We start from the raw sequence: 15,231 nt of genomic DNA, 5'->3' as shown, positions 1-15,231 counted from the left end.
CACACTGTCTTTCTTCAAGAAGAGATCTCTTCTGGGCACCTGGGTGGCTCATTCGGTTAAGCATCTGCCTTTGGCTCAGGTCATGATCCCAGAGTCCTGGAATCGAGCCCCACATCGAGCTCCCTGCTCAGCGGAGAGCCTGCTTCTCCCTCTCCCTCTGCAGCTCCCCCTGCTGTGTACCCACTCTCTCTCTGTCTCTCTGTCAAATAAATAAAATCTTAAAAAAAGAGAGAGAGAAAGAAGAGATCTTTTCTAAAGAGAATCAAAGCTTTATTTCTGGGCCTGGACTTGTCCAAAACTTGAGGACCATAGACTGGGTTGAGTAAATCTATCTTGAATGCCTTCTGTGGGCCTGGCATTGTGCTAGACCTTGAGGGATTCATGGAAGAAAAGCCAGGCATAACCCCTGCCTTCAGAGGGAACAGATAGACACGTTCAGAGAACTGAAAATAGCACATTTAAGATTGAGGCAACCTCTATACAGGAGAAATTTTGAAAAAAATAAAATTAAAAAAAAATTGAAAGTATTATGAGAACCCTCATGTGAGACATGGTAAAGAAGCCGCAAAAGCTTCACAGAAGAGACGACATTGTGGTTGGACCTGGAAGGTTTTGATGGACAGGGGAGAGTTTTGGAAAGGGCCTTCCAGTTTAAGGAAATGAGATGAGCAGAGAGAGCGCTGTCAAAGTCCATTGTTAGTTTGGTAAATGTGAATGGTCTGGGGTAGCCAGAGCACAGGTATGTATGTGACAGGGAAGTTGTGAGGCTGAAAAGGTAAATTAGGACCACTTTGTCCTGAAGTCCATGATGAGGCATAGGAACTTGAGATTATAAAACCCTGAGAGTGGGATGCCTCAGTCAGCCACTCGGTAGCTCAGTCGGTTAAGCATCTGTCTGTCTTTAGCTCAGATCATGATCCCAGGGTCCTGGGATTGAGTCCCACATCAGGCTCCTTGCTCAGCAGGGAGCCTGCTTCTCCCTCTGCCTGCCATTCCCCATGCTTGTTCACTCTCTCTCTCTCTCTCTTTTTTTTTAAGATTTTATTTATTCATTCATTCATTCATTTATTTGAGAGAGAGGGAAAGAGAGAGAGAGCGAGAGAGCACAAGCAGGGCCAGGGCAGAGGGAGAAGCAGACTCCCCACTGAGCGGGGAGCCAGACATGGGGCTCAATCCCAGGACACTGGGATCATGACCCAGCCAAAGGTAGACGCTCAACTGCTGAGCCACCCAGGTGCCCCCACCCCCAACAAATAAATAAAATCTTAACAAAAAAAAAAACAACCCTAAGAGTAACTGTAATGAAATCAGATAGTCTTTTGATACCCTGAAGAACTGAGCAGAAAGGAAAACCACTTCTAGATTGGATTCCAGATTCTAGGAAGGTTGTGATCATGGTGGGCTTAGGATAAGGCATTCTCCTGAACCCTCCTTTTCTTCGGGATTTCTAGGCATCTGGCTGAGTTGTGGAGAACTCTGGAGGTGGAACTGCCCAGCACCACCTGGATTCTGTGGAGACTTCTGAGGAAGCTGCAGAAATGCCATAATGCGCCCACCCAAGAGAAGATGGCCTATGTGGCTGTTGCTGTAAGCCATTGAGCTTTGCCCCTCCCAACTTCAGCACAACATGCTCCCTCTCTTGGGATGACTGGTCCAACACTCCATCTGGAGAGTGTCTCTCTTCATCCCTCTCAAAGTTTGCTTCTGTCATCCATTTATAAATCTATAATGTCTCCACCAAGGGATTGACATGGACGGGGCTTGGGAGAGTGAAGGTATCAGTATAGTTTAATGAAGTTTGGTTTAATCAATGTGGTTAAATATTCCCTTATCCTTTTTTTTTTTTAATTTTATTTATTTATTTGACAGAGAGAGACACAGCAAGAGAGGGAACAAGCAGGGGGAGCGGGAGAGGGAGAAGCAGGCTTCCCACAGAGCAGGGAGCCTGATGTGGGACTCGATCCCAGGACCCTGGGACCATGACCTGAGCTGAAGGCAGACGCTTAACGACTGAGCCACCCAGGCACCCCAAATATTCTCTTATCTTTTAAAATATATGTATCATCTGGGACACCAGTGTGGCTCAGTTGGTTAACTGTCTGGCTCTTGATCTCAGGGTTGTGAGTTCAAGCCCCACACTGGGTTCCACTTCGGGCATGGAGCCTACTTAATAAAATAAAATGATAAATAAAATAAAATAAAATAGGGGCACCTGGGTGGCTCAGTTGGTTAAGCGACTGCCTTCGGCTCAGGTCATGATCCTGGAGTCCCAGGATTGAGTCCCTCATCGGGCTCCCTGCTCGGCAGGGAGTCTGCTTCTCCCTCTGACCCTCCCCCCCTCTCATGTGCTCTCTGTCTCTCTCATTCTCTCTGTCTCAAATAAATAAATAAAATCTTTAAAAAAATAAAAAATAAAAATAAAAAAATAAAATAAAATATAAAACAAAATATAAAATAAAAAAATAAAATGATTCATCATAGTTAAAGAATAATACACAACTCATAAAGAAAAAAGTCAAATAATACAGAAGAATATAACATAGAAAGAAAAGGTCCTCCTTGAGCAGAGGCTGGCAAACTTCTTCTGTAAAGGACCAGAAGGCAAATATTTTAGGTTTTCAGGCCCCGTATAGTCTCCATAACATATTCTTTGGATTTTTTTTAAAAAACAATCTTCCAAAAATCTAAAGACCATTCTTAGCCTAGCTGTATCATCTCCCTAAAAATGAACCTTTTAGAAGGGTTTATACATATATAAATTTTTTGTGTATGTATTTATTTGGTATACTTTTTCCCCCATTTTTTCCTTTTAAGTAGACTTTTTTAGAGTAGAGCAGTTTTAGGTTTACAAGAAAATTGAGCAGAAAGTACAAAGTTTCTACTCTCTGTCCCCTACATGCACAGCCTCCCCCACTATCAATATATGTTTTTTATTTTCTTTTCTTCCCTACCAGCTTATGGTTCAGCTTTCCCTGACCTAAGTTATTATATAGGTTTTCTTTAGCTTCCAAAATTATTCTGACATCTCTAATCTGCCATTGTCTCCTCTCCTATTCTCTGTTCTTGTGGATTTATACCTTTTTTTTTAAATCTCTATAATGTTATCTTAGTTTTAAGAGTTAGGTCAGGTAAAGGTATATATTTAATCATGTTAGCCTATAAAATTGTATGTATATATTAGTAGAATCAAATTACACATACTGCTTGATGACCTGCTTTTTTAATTTAACAATATATGAACTACTTTCCATGTCAAAATATAAGACTCTCTGTTATCCTTTTCATGGCTGCATAGTAATTTATTTATTTTTTATTACCTTCTTAAAAATAGATAATATGTGGGCGCCTGGGTGGCTCAGTTGGTTAAGCGACTGCCTTCGGCTCAGGTCATGATCCTGGAGTTCCGGGATCGAGTCCCGCATCAGGCTACCTGCTCGGCGGGGAGTCTGCTTCTCCCTCTCCTGCTCCCCCCTCTTGTGCTCTCTCTCTCACTCTCTCTCTCAAATAAATAAATAAAATCTTTAAAAAAAAAAAGATAATATGTAACATAGTACAGAACCATTTATTTCATTTCCAAGTTTCCTCTTAGTGAACATTTTGACAATTTCTGAACTTTCGCCATTAAAACAGTGCTACAGTAAACTTAATCATGCATATGTAAATTTTGTTATACATACCCAAATATTATTACTTTTTTAATTAGGCTCCACACACAGTGTGGGGCCTAATGTGGGGCTTGAACTCATAACCATGAGATCAAGACCTGATCTGAGATCAAGAGTTGGATGCTTGGAGCGCCTGGGTGGCTGAGTCAGTTAAGCACCTGACTCTTGGTTTCGACTCAGGTTTTAAGATCGGGCCCTACCCTGGGCTCCCCACGTAGTGCGGAGTCTCCTTAAGACTCTCTCTTCCTTGTCCCTCTGCCCCTACCTGCAGTGCTCTCTCTCTCTAAAATAAGTAAATAAATCTTTTTTTAAAAAAAGAGTTGGACGCTTAACCCAAATGAGCCACCCAGGCACCCCCTAATTATTTTCTTAGGATAAAGGGTATTGTAGGGGAATTTCTAGCTCAAGGGGTAGGCTTATCTAAACTTCTGGAGAATTCCCAGTTGGTCCTCTAAAACATTGCCTTCTCCCAGTCATCTATGAGAATGCCCATTTACCCACCCCCCTTACCACCCTGAGCATTCCTAGCCTTTTCATTGCTGCCTAGCTGATAGGTGAAAAAGGAATATTATTTTAATTGTACTATTGTTATTGGTGAGATTGAACATTTGTATATGTTTTTTAATTGGCCGTTATATTTTGTGACTTGTCTGCTCATGTTCTGTACACCAGAGCTTCTCATATTTAATATGTACACAAGCCACGGTGAGCTGAGGATCTTACTAAAATGCAGATTCCGATGCAGAAGATCTGGGGTGGGGCTTGAGTGTCTCCATTTCTAACCTGCTCCCACGTGCTGCAGTGCTGCTGCTGTGTGGGCCCCACTTGGAGCAGCCTTTACATTTTTTTCTTACCAACATATAAAAGGAGGTTATATATTAGAAATATCACATCGGGGCGCCCGGGTGGCTCAGTCAGTTAACGGTCGGGCACAAGCAGAAGTAAAGCAAAAGGTGCCAGCCGAGTTCAGCTCTATGATGTGTCTTTTCTACCGCAGGCAACGGATGCCCTTTATGAGGTGTTTGTGGGCAACAGGCTCCGAGCAGCTACATTCAGACTCTTTCCTCAGCTTCTCATGACACTGCTCATCCAGATACACCACAGCATCGGTCTCACCATGTCTGATGTCGCCATCCCAAGTGGCCTGTACACAGAACAGGAAATGTCTTCAGAGGTCACCCCTTTGTGGTAATGCCTGTTGTGATTTCACTGACCTTAACTAACACTGAGCTCTAGGCGCTGTGGTAGACACATGGATAGCCAAGATGTGGTTCCAACCACGGGAGAGCTTATAGTCTATCATGGGACGTCAGGATGAAATGCCCAGGAATCATTCTGGGCTCTCACTGGTTGGTTGTCTGATGGTTTTATTGGCGCCAAGATAAACTCATTAGAAATTTATTAGTGTCACGGTGGCACATGACGTTATTTCAGAGGAAGTGCTGTAATGTGGATTATTTAAGAACACCTGACTAGGGGTGCCTGGGTGGCTGAGGCGTTGAGTGTCTGCCTTCGGCTCAGGTCATGATCCCAGGGTTCTGGGATCGAGCCCCACGTTGGGCTCTCCGCTCTACGGGAAGCCTGCTTCTCCCTCTCCCACTCCCCCTGCTTGTGTTCCTGCTGTCACTATGTCTCTCTATCAAATAAATAAAATCTTAAAAAAAAAAAAGGACACCTGACTAAAAGTCAGGAGAACTGAGTTCTAATTCTCATTCATTTAACAAGTTACGTACCTTGGGCAAATCTTCCTGTTGTTCTGTGCCTTGGTTTCCCTATCTGTAAATTAGGTCAGGCTAGGTATTCTCCAAGGACCCTCTAGTTCTAGGATTCTCTGGTGTTATATCAAGCATACTAGTTCAGCAAGTAATAGAGATATTTTATTTTATTTTTTTAAGTAATCTCTCCACCCAATGTGGGGCTCGAACTCATGAACTGGAGATCAAGAGTCACATGCTCTACTGGCCCCAGTTGTGGGGGTAGTTTAAAAAACAGTGTGGGGGACACCTGGGTGGCTCAGTCAATTAAGCATCAGACTCTTGATCTCAGGGTCATGAGTTCAGGCACCTCATTGAACTCATGATGGTGTAGAGCCCACTTTAAAAATAAATAAAATAGAAAAAAAAAACTGTGGGTAATTTTTTGAGGGGGGTATAAATTATATCTAAATAATGCTTTTTTAAAAAAGCAGTGGGTATGGGTTTAGCATCCCATATCATTTGTTTTATCATAGATTTCTTTTCACACTCCCAGGGAAACAAAATCTAGTTAGATTTCTTTACGCTAAAAATTTGTGTGAAGGGCCTTTCAAGTTATTAGAACATTAAGAGTCTTTGGGGGAAATCTAGAAAGAAGAGAAGTACCATCCAGAGCTATCAATGCATGCCCTCCTCAGTGAGAAAGCAGGGTAATTGTGTGCTGATAAGTTGAAGGGACCTGTTCTATTCACTTGTACTGGTTTGGTTTGATTTAGCTTCGCCATACAGGCTACAAAGACTCTCCTCCTCAGAACATTGTGCTGGCAGGAATTCAACATCATGGAAAAGAATAAAGGATGGACCCTCCTGGAAGGAAAAGAGTGCCATCTTCAGGGAGTATCTCTCCTTGCCAAGTAAGACTTCCTTGCCATGCTCTAAATCAGCATTGCTTTAGGTATTTTTCTCCCTTCTAGTTAAAACAGCAACCAAGGTTGAATAACATCACAGGTTAGGGAAATACCCATAATGCCAGGCAGATTTTCAGAGGTCCTGCCACCGCCATACCGTCCTATGCACCTAAAGCTGGGCAAAATCCTCAGAGGGCCCCTAGCCCTAGGAAGAATGCAGTCTGGATAGGAGCATTTCTAAGAGGTGTCCTGTTGGGTGTTGTGTTTTGCAGTGCGTTGCTGGAAAGAAATCGCCTCCTTGCACATAAAGTCATGTACTTGTTGGTCCCTCTTCTTAACCGAGGGAATGATAAACATAAACTCACATCTGCAGGATTTTTCGTGGAGGTAAGATTCGTTAGAAGCTGGGTTCAGGAGGCCTGTAAAGCCGCAGTACCTGCCTTCCTGGGCCCTGTCCAACTTCATGGCAGGCCAGGATCCACCTCAGATGTGGGACAGAAATAGTTTCAGATTCAAGCCTACTGACATTCTTCTTGCCATATATTCATTAGTCGGCATTCCTTAGATACCCACTGTGTAAGCATCACCCTGTAACGTAGTAGAGGTTTCAGAGGAAAAATACACATTTTGGAATTGGTGGGAAGGTGGCTCCCCTCATGAAAAAGGGCTTAAAGGTAACTTCTTTGGCTGATTTCTGGGTTCTTTTAGCTTCTCCAGAGTCCAGTGGCTAGGAGACTGCCCAGCATATACTCTGTTGTCCGCTTGAAAGACTGGCTACATCATGGAAATAGTGTCTTCAAATTTCTTGCCCTAAAGGGACTGCGCTATCTTATCAAACACCAGGAGATGGTAGGAGGGGCCCCCAGACCACTGATTCGTAAGTCACAAATCAAACATACCCCAGAAAGATACCCAAGAAACTGGTAACAGCCAACAAGGAAATTGGGTAGCCTGGGAATGGGAGCAAGTAGGAATACATCCCTTTGTACCTTTTAAATTTTATGCCTAGGAAATATGTAAGTACTGACTTAAGTATTTCATGAAATCATAAGAAATAAGTCCAAGTCACGTATATTCATAATATTTGAAACCTATAATTTGTGTAAGGAGGTACCCTCCCATCACAGCCTGGGTGACATTCGGGTGTCCTTTTATGTCTTGTACCATGTTGCCCTAAGAGTACATTGGATAGACCATGATATCTGCTCCCAAGATGCCCATCTTCTAAACAAGGATTACTGACATTCATGTTGAAAGAGAGCTCATTTTCTGTAGGCCTAGCTAGAAACTAGGCCTGGGTCAGAAGGAAAGATCAATCCCTGGGCCTTCAATTTTATCACTTGAGTTCTATTTTTTTTTAAATATTTAAATATGTATGTATATCTGAAACAAAGATGACAGATGCTAGCATGTTAATTCTGGTTGTTTGGATACACAAATACTTGTTGCCTTATTCTATTTACTTTTTACATGTATGTTTTAAACGTTAAAACTCTGAGAGTGCTTCCTTTTGGGAGTTTCAGAAGAACAGAATCCCAATTCAGAATGGGAAGGACCCTTAAGGGTCCTCAGTCCATTTCTGCTTGAATTCCTGCAAGGAATCTTACTGCCTCTGGATACATTCCATGTTGGAGAATTCACTGACCTGAGCTAGCCATTCCACTTTCTCTCATTGTGAGCAATTTCTTACATTAATCCTAAGTCTCTGTTACTGGACCGTCCCACCTGGTCCCACTTCTGCCATTATGAGGCAACTTACAACACCTCTGCCCCCCCCCCATCTACGTATCAGCCCTGCCAATACTGAGAGGGCAGTCATGCCCTCTTTACTTCTCTGTTCTCAACTAGCCAGCACTACCAAACATTCAACAAGCACCAGGTACTGAGTAAAGTTGGGAAGACCTACTTTGGTACCAGATGAAGTGCTGTCCGGAGGGTGATGGTGCACTCCCTTTGGGCACACAGAGGGAAGGCATCAAGAGCCTGTTGCCGTGCATCTTAGACCTCTTATGTGAAACCGACGAGAAGATTGTTTTGTTGGCCATCCAGATACTCTTGCAACTTGTTGGGACAATGGATTTCACCACCCTGACAGCCATGATGAAGACCCTGTTCTCCCTATTTGGTGATGTAAGACAATGAGAGAGGAGAGACTTTCCTAGGGGAGGGTAATGGGCATAACAGCAAATAGAAATTGGGATAGTAATAAATATACTCTATTTTATATAGTTCTTTTTATGTTCACAGCACTTTGAAATCTCCTCTCTTAAGACCCTTCCAGGTAACTTGTGATGTTAGTAGGACTGGTGTTACTATTTTTCAGATAAAAAAAAAAAAACTGAGATGTAGAGACTTGCCAGGGTACCACCCTGAGCATGGGTTGGGGAAGGAGTTTGTATAAGAAAAGATGTCTTTCAAGAAACAATCAGGACTGGGTCAAGGTGGTGGACTATACATATGTCCCCATTTCAAATCCCAAAGATTAAAAAAAAAATACATGGAGCACAATGAACCACATCCTCGGAAGAGTCAAGCATGGCAAGGCTGGGATTCTGAACTTCAGCAAAACAGCTTGTGTGAATAGTTAATACTAGCATCAGGCATGAGCTGTGCTGACTACATTTCTCATTTGCAGAGTGAGAGAACAACCATGCTACAAAGCAGCAGGTCTTGCTATCTTTACATATATTTGGCTTCTTGCCCTCAGCCACCTATAGCTAAATAGCCTCATGTTAGGACTGCCATTTCAACCAATCTAGCGCTTATAAGTTAACCATGAACGCTGTCAGTGACTTGCTTGCCTTTGGATGCTCCCTTTGTAGGTGAGACCTGCTGTTCATCGTCTCTCCATGACCCTCTTTGGAGCCTCCATAAAGTCTGTGAAACACACAGATAAGAAGGGTGTAGAGAATCAAGTCCTGGACAGCCTGGTCCCACTACTTCTGTATTCTCAGGATGAAAATGATGCAGTAGCTGAGGTAATGCCTCTGTTAACTGCTTTCATGCCCAAATAACTTCTAATCCAGAGCCAAATCTGCAAATAAGCGTTCCATCTTTGAGGGCAGGGACTTTTTTCACCATTTCCGATAGCACAGACTACATTTCAATTATTTTGCCTAAGTGAATTGTGTGAAAAATCTTACTCCTTCTGTTTGTAGCCCACCCCAATATGTAGCCTAGCACAGAGCCTGAATACAGTGCCAAATTCAACAAACTCTTTTTTTGTTGACGATGACAATATTCCGTTATCTTTTTCTTTTATTCAAGAACTGCCTGCTGGCCTTTAGACAAATAGACTTGTGTTGAGGCTAAGTCAGAAATAGGAGCTTCTCTGACAATCTAGAGAAACCTCTACATCTCCTTAATCTTCCAAGAGTTTCTGCCATGGAGTTGTGGGTAGGATATCATCATCTTTAGTACTGTCTCATACCTCAGGAGCCTGTCCATTCCAATGTGCTAACTATGACCACCAGTTACAACAGTCCAGAGTGTATTTAGGCTGCAAGGATTCTGGAAAAATGCTGGAGCTTTCCCCTACCCATGCTCCCCATTACAGAAATAAAAGCAGGATCAAAAATAAGATTATGGTGGGCCCTGGTACCTTAATCTGGGGGAAATATTATGGTCTTGTAACCAGAAATATGGAATATTTCAGGGTCACCTGGGTGCCTCAGTCATTTGGGCATCTGCCTTTGGCTCAGGTCATGATCCTGGAGTCCTGGGATCGAGCCCCGTGTCAGGCTCCCTGCTCAGCAGGGAATCTGCTCCTCCCCCTCCCTCTGCTCCTCCCTTGCTCATGCTCACTCTCTGTCTCTCTCTCACTTGATCACTCTCTCAAATAAATAAATAAAAATATTTTTTAAAAAAAGAAATATGAACTATTTCAGACCCCAATAAAGTATAGAATAGAGCTTCCCAACCAACTGATGGAAAAGTTTGCCCTGTAGGAGTCACGGATATGTGGATGCATTGATCCCCATCTCACCTTCCCCCTCTCCCCCCCACAACCCCTGTCAGCCCTTGGTAATCAGGCAAGGCATAGAGCAGCCAAGGCTCTGGGCTTACTTTCTTTCAAACCTTAAACGATCCCTAGCCTTATCTTCAGGATTCTTCAGAGGGTAGCCTAAGCAGAGAGGTGAAATGCAATATTAAACAGGTTAGGAATCACTAACACAGAGAACATAGTCTACCACCCACTGTAAGAAATAAAACAGGAATAAATCATGCACCTATCCCCAGTTGAATTCCCCCAAGAACTATCATCCTGAATTTTATTGTTATCACTTCTGTGGTAATATTTTTTTCAAGTCCTAAAATGTTACATGTAGAAAAAAACTTTGTATGTTGTATCATTTATAAATCTCTTAGCAACTTGCTCTTTTTTGCTTATTTAGCGTTGTAAGATTTGCCCACATTGTGGGCTCCAGTTCATTTATTCTCACTGCTATATAGAATTCCATCTTGAGGATATCCTCACACTTCTCCAGTGCTCCTATTCTTGGACATTTAGATTGTCTCCAGTTTTTCATTATTACAGTGCTGCAGTGAGCATTCTTTTACGTATTTTTATTTACGTATTACAGCATTCTTTTACATATTTCTTTGTGTACCTGTGTGAGAATTTCTTGAGGGCATAAACCCAGAAGTAGAATATCTGGGTATCTTTAACTTAACTTTACTAGATATTTACAAATAATAAAAGTAACTGAACTAACTTGTATTCCCATGAGTCCCCAAAAGAATTTTAATGGCCCAAATCTAGTGGACCTGGGACAAGATACTTGCTTGAAAATACTTATAAGAGGTGGTGTGTGGTACATGGGAGGCATTCTGAGAGTTGTGAATACAGAAGAAGCCCACTTGCTAAATTTTGCTCAAGCATCTGGATCGGGATGGGATCAGTACTGTCCAGAATTCCTTCCAAGCCAGAGATTGCACAAGGACTGTGAGAAAAGGAGCTACACTTCCCTGTGTACAGTGACAGAAGAATGACTCAGAGCAGCAAGCGGGTGGAGGAGCCCTGTGTCTCGCGCATGGGGTAGCAGTAACCCAGCGCCAGTCCCTGCTCTGGTATTACACCAGAGAGCTCTCGCTCTTGTCTCAGAGCAGTGCCTTCTACATCCTCCCCACAACTCTGCAGGCTTCATGGCCCCCGCTAGGGGGACTGTTCGGGGAAACTGAAGGAGGGCAGGTCTCTGGTTCCTTTCCATCCCTGCCCTCACTTTAGCCAGTTTTATTTGAAGAAAGGTTACCTCAGCTAAAAAATGTCTGAAGATGCTGATCTTTGATAATCCTTTTCCCAGGAGAGCAGGCAAGTCCTAACCATATGTGCCCAGTTCCTGAAGTGGAAGCTGCCCCAAGAAGTGTACTGCAAAGATCCCTGGTACATCAGCCCTCGGGAAGCTGGAGCAGTCTGCAGATTCTTTGTATGTGAGCAATAATGGCTTGTTCACTCCTTTATATGCTAGCAGGCTTATTTTTTCTGATGTTGTTTTTAATGGAGGAACATGACATAAAGGAAATATTTCCCATCCCTTTCCACATCAGCAGCTGATATCCATGAACTGTCTTGAATTGGGAATCTATTTCTCTAGTTTCCACCCAACTGAGTCACAGACTCCACTTTCTATTACCACCTTTCCTCATATAAAAGACTCTCTTTGAATTCTTGGGAGCCCCCCTAACCTGGGTCAGAGGCTATGGGGTCAGGCTGATAATAGTATGTGCTCAAAAAACTGTTCATGGAGTGAATTAAACTGGAGTTGTGTATTGCCTTTACAATAATCTCTCATCCTTTTCTTGGATATAGTGGATTGTTTTACCCTCCATCAGAGCATGTTTAGGCAGCCCCAAGCAAGGGTTGCCATGCTGTTGTAGGCCATGGAGCATGATGACAGCATGCCACTGGCTCTGCTAGGACCCAGATGGCATCCTTCTTGTCACAAACTTGACAAAGACTACTGGGGCCAATCTCAGGGGCAGGCTGGAGCCAGGGCAGCTTCAGGGGGCCCATCCATGGTTTTCTGGACATCTGACTCTAGGACTGCTGGGATCCTACTATGAAGACACGAGGACTGACTATTCCCAGGAGTCTTCCATATGTGAAACCTGTTTAGGATCCAGTGCAGGCTCCTCTGATCAGACTTATGGGGTTAGGAAGCCCCACAGTACCATTGTGTCAGGCTTGCCACTAAGGATTATCTCTCTGACCTATACCCGAGGCACTGATGACAGTATTTACAGCAGAAATTCAGTGCTCTCAATGCGTAAGATTAGAGATTATCCATGTGACATTATAAGATCTATGGGAATAGAGTCTGTTGGTCCTCTTCCTATCCCTGAGCTGCCTGTCTTTGTAACAGAACCACTGAGAGGTGCATTTATTCATCCAGTAAGCATCCAATATGCAACAGGCTGTGGAGAACCCAGAAACATGGCAAAGTTATAAACTTCCTAAGGGAGCTTGCTAGCCAGTAAGGGCAATAAAACCTCTGTGGAAAATTAAATAGAAACTCAAGATGGAAAATGATATGTGAAGAGAGGAGTACCTGCAGAAATGCTCAGAGCCGAGTGAGGTCAGGAAGGCAAGAGCGATCTGGGAAGAGCCGATAGGGAGGCAGAGCTCAAGGCAGAGCTGAGGGAACAGAGAAGACTTAGATACAGAGAAGTAGAGATGGACTTAGGGGCATCATGGGCACAATCTGGGGCATGAGGGGGTGTGAGCACGGTGTATCCAGAGGATGTAACTTTGTCTAGGGACTTGTTACTGTGGCATCACATTCATTAAGCAACTGCAGTTATTATTTCAAGTGCCATATTCTATGTGTCTAATGTCTGGCATCGTCCCTGGCTCTGGAAACTACAGTGGGGCTGACAAAAACAGTGGTGTACTTCACTCCTTTCTACTCTTTTTTTCCCCACTTAGGGAAAAAAATGCCAGGGGACAGTTAACCTCCTCGCCCAAACATTGATGTTCTCCAAGAACGCAAAGCTTCCTATCAGGAGAGCAGCAGTCTTATTCGTAGGTATAAACACTCCTTTTATTTCTACAATCACTTTATCCTAGATCTTCCCAAACTGTGTTGTTGAGTATCCCCGTTCTTTATGAACGTGACCTTGAAAACACTTCCTTGGAGAAAAGGGCTGTTATCTCTAGCTAACTATAAGGCACTTGAAAGTCAAGTTTTTAGAATCTAATTATCAAAAGGCCAATTCTGCCAACTGCTTAGAGCCAAAGCCAGACTACAGCCTCACTGACTTTATCCTGCATTTAGGACTCTTATTAAAGTACGTGGATCACAGTGAGCTCAGGATGAAGGGCACTGACTGGATAGAGAACGGTGAGTGATCACACACTTGGGTTTGGTTTGGGGTGCCTCACGTTTCGAGAGAGATCTGAGGTGGTGACTATGGGCAGGCTCTCTTCTCTGACAGATCTGAGACCCTGGGAACCGGAGAGCCTGACTTTTGCAGTAATAAAGACCTTGGAGATCTCATCCCAGTCCAATTCCCCCCCATTAGGACACGACCCTATTTGTCTGGAAACCAGCTTTGATGAGTGTCTCAGGAACAATTCCTGATTCCACCTAGAAATACCATCTTACTAAATTATGGCAATAGCTCACAAGTACCCACAGAGATGACTGCAGCCCTATTTTCTATAAGCAGTTGTCCTGTGAGGTGGCAGAACTTAGTAATACAGAGGCTTATAGTCATATAAGGCAACCATCATGTAAATGGTTTCCTGAATTGTCAGTGAATGGAAATTTTCAATAACTGTACAGCTTTGAGGATTTAGCACTCAAAGAATTATTTATTCCCACTTAAGAAGTAGTCCTACAATTAGAAAATGCCATGAAATGCCAAGCCTCATGACCCCAAAGTATGTACTATGAGAACCAAATTAAAATCCTGGGGGGCGTCTGGCTGGCTCAGTCGATAGAGCATGATACTCTTGAACTCGGATGGTGAGTTCAAGCCCCACGTTGGGTGTAAAGATTACTTTTTTTTTTTTTAAGATTTTATTTATTTGTCAGAGAGATAGAGAAAGAGAGAGCACAAGCAGGGGGAGAGGCAGGCAGAGGGAGAGGGAGAAGCAGGCTCCCCACCGAGCTGGGAGCCCGATGCAGGACTCAATCCCAGGACCCTGAGATCATGACCTGAGCCAAAGGCAGACACTTAACCATCTGAGCCACCCAGGCGTCCTGGGTGTAAAGATTACTTAAAAATAAAATCTTTAAGAGATGCCTGGGTGGCTGAGTTGGTTAAGTGTCCGACTCTTCATTTCGGCTCAGGTTGTGATCTCATGGTCGTGGGATTGAGTCCCACTTCAGGCTCCATGCTCAGCGGGGAGTCTGCTTTCCTTCTCCCTCTGCCCCTCCCCCCCAAATAAATAAATAAATCTTGAGGGGGGGGAAAAAGTCTTAAAAAAAATAAAATAGAATCCTGAACAATTCACTACTTTTAAAATAAAAATATGTAACTGGTAAAATAGGCAGAAGCTGGACCTTATTTAAGAAAGATTATGAGAGGGGCGCCTGGGTGGCTCAGTTGTTAAGTGTCCGCCTTCGGCTCCGGTCATGATCTCAAGGTCCTGGGATCGAGCCCCACATCGAGCCCCACATCAAGTCCCACATCAGGCCCCACATCGGGCTCCCTGCTCGGCGGGAAGCCTGCTTCTCCCTCCCCCACTCCCCCTGCTTGTGTTCCCTCTCTCACTGTGTCTCTCTCTGTCAAATAAATAAATAAAATCTTTAAAAAAAAAAAAAAGAAAGAAAGATTATGAGAGGGGCACCTGGGTGGCTCAGTCAATTAAGCATCTGCCTTTGGCTCAGGTCACGATCCCAAGGTCTTGGGACAAGCCCTGCATGGAGCTCCCTGCTCAGTGGGAAGCCTGCTTCTCCCTCTCCCTCTGCCTGCCACTCCCCCTGCTTGTGCTCTCTCTTTCTCTGTCAATAAATAAAT

At 43.6% G+C, this 15,231-nt stretch overlaps 1 protein-coding gene across 9 annotated transcripts in view; it reads left to right on the top strand.

The window, feature by feature from the left end:
* Positions 1-15,231, top strand: part of MROH8 (maestro heat like repeat family member 8) — a 60,559-nt gene that overhangs the window by 37,654 nt on the left and 7,674 nt on the right. For 3 of the 9 annotated variants that reach the window (XM_064573141.1, XM_064573142.1, XM_045885736.2), the window contains 10 exons: positions 1,452-1,587; positions 4,663-4,853; positions 6,136-6,273; positions 6,540-6,654; positions 6,976-7,116; positions 8,233-8,397; positions 9,090-9,245; positions 11,571-11,693; positions 13,193-13,292; positions 13,542-13,607. In XM_064573141.1, coding sequence (XP_064429211.1) covers positions 1,452-1,587; positions 4,663-4,853; positions 6,136-6,273; positions 6,540-6,654; positions 6,976-7,116; positions 8,233-8,397; positions 9,090-9,245; positions 11,571-11,693; positions 13,193-13,292; positions 13,542-13,607 — 1,331 coding nt within the window. Of the gene's footprint in view, positions 1-1,451; positions 1,588-4,662; positions 4,854-6,135; positions 6,274-6,539; positions 6,655-6,975; positions 7,145-8,232; positions 9,246-11,570; positions 11,694-13,192; positions 13,293-13,541; positions 13,608-15,231 lie in introns of those variants that run through there. The other 6 variants (XR_010405836.1, XR_010405835.1, XM_064573143.1 and 3 more) reach the window with 5 other exon arrangements.

Source organism: Mirounga angustirostris, unplaced genomic scaffold (genome assembly GCF_029215605.1).
Source record: "Mirounga angustirostris isolate CCGP_5_RB_7025 unplaced genomic scaffold, mMirAng1.0.hap1 SCAF_10, whole genome shotgun sequence".
In the NCBI taxonomy this organism is placed as follows: Eukaryota; Metazoa; Chordata; class Mammalia; order Carnivora; family Phocidae; genus Mirounga; species Mirounga angustirostris.
The sequence above is the reverse complement of the archived record's forward strand: the minus strand, read 5'-3'. Positions and strand labels throughout refer to the sequence as shown.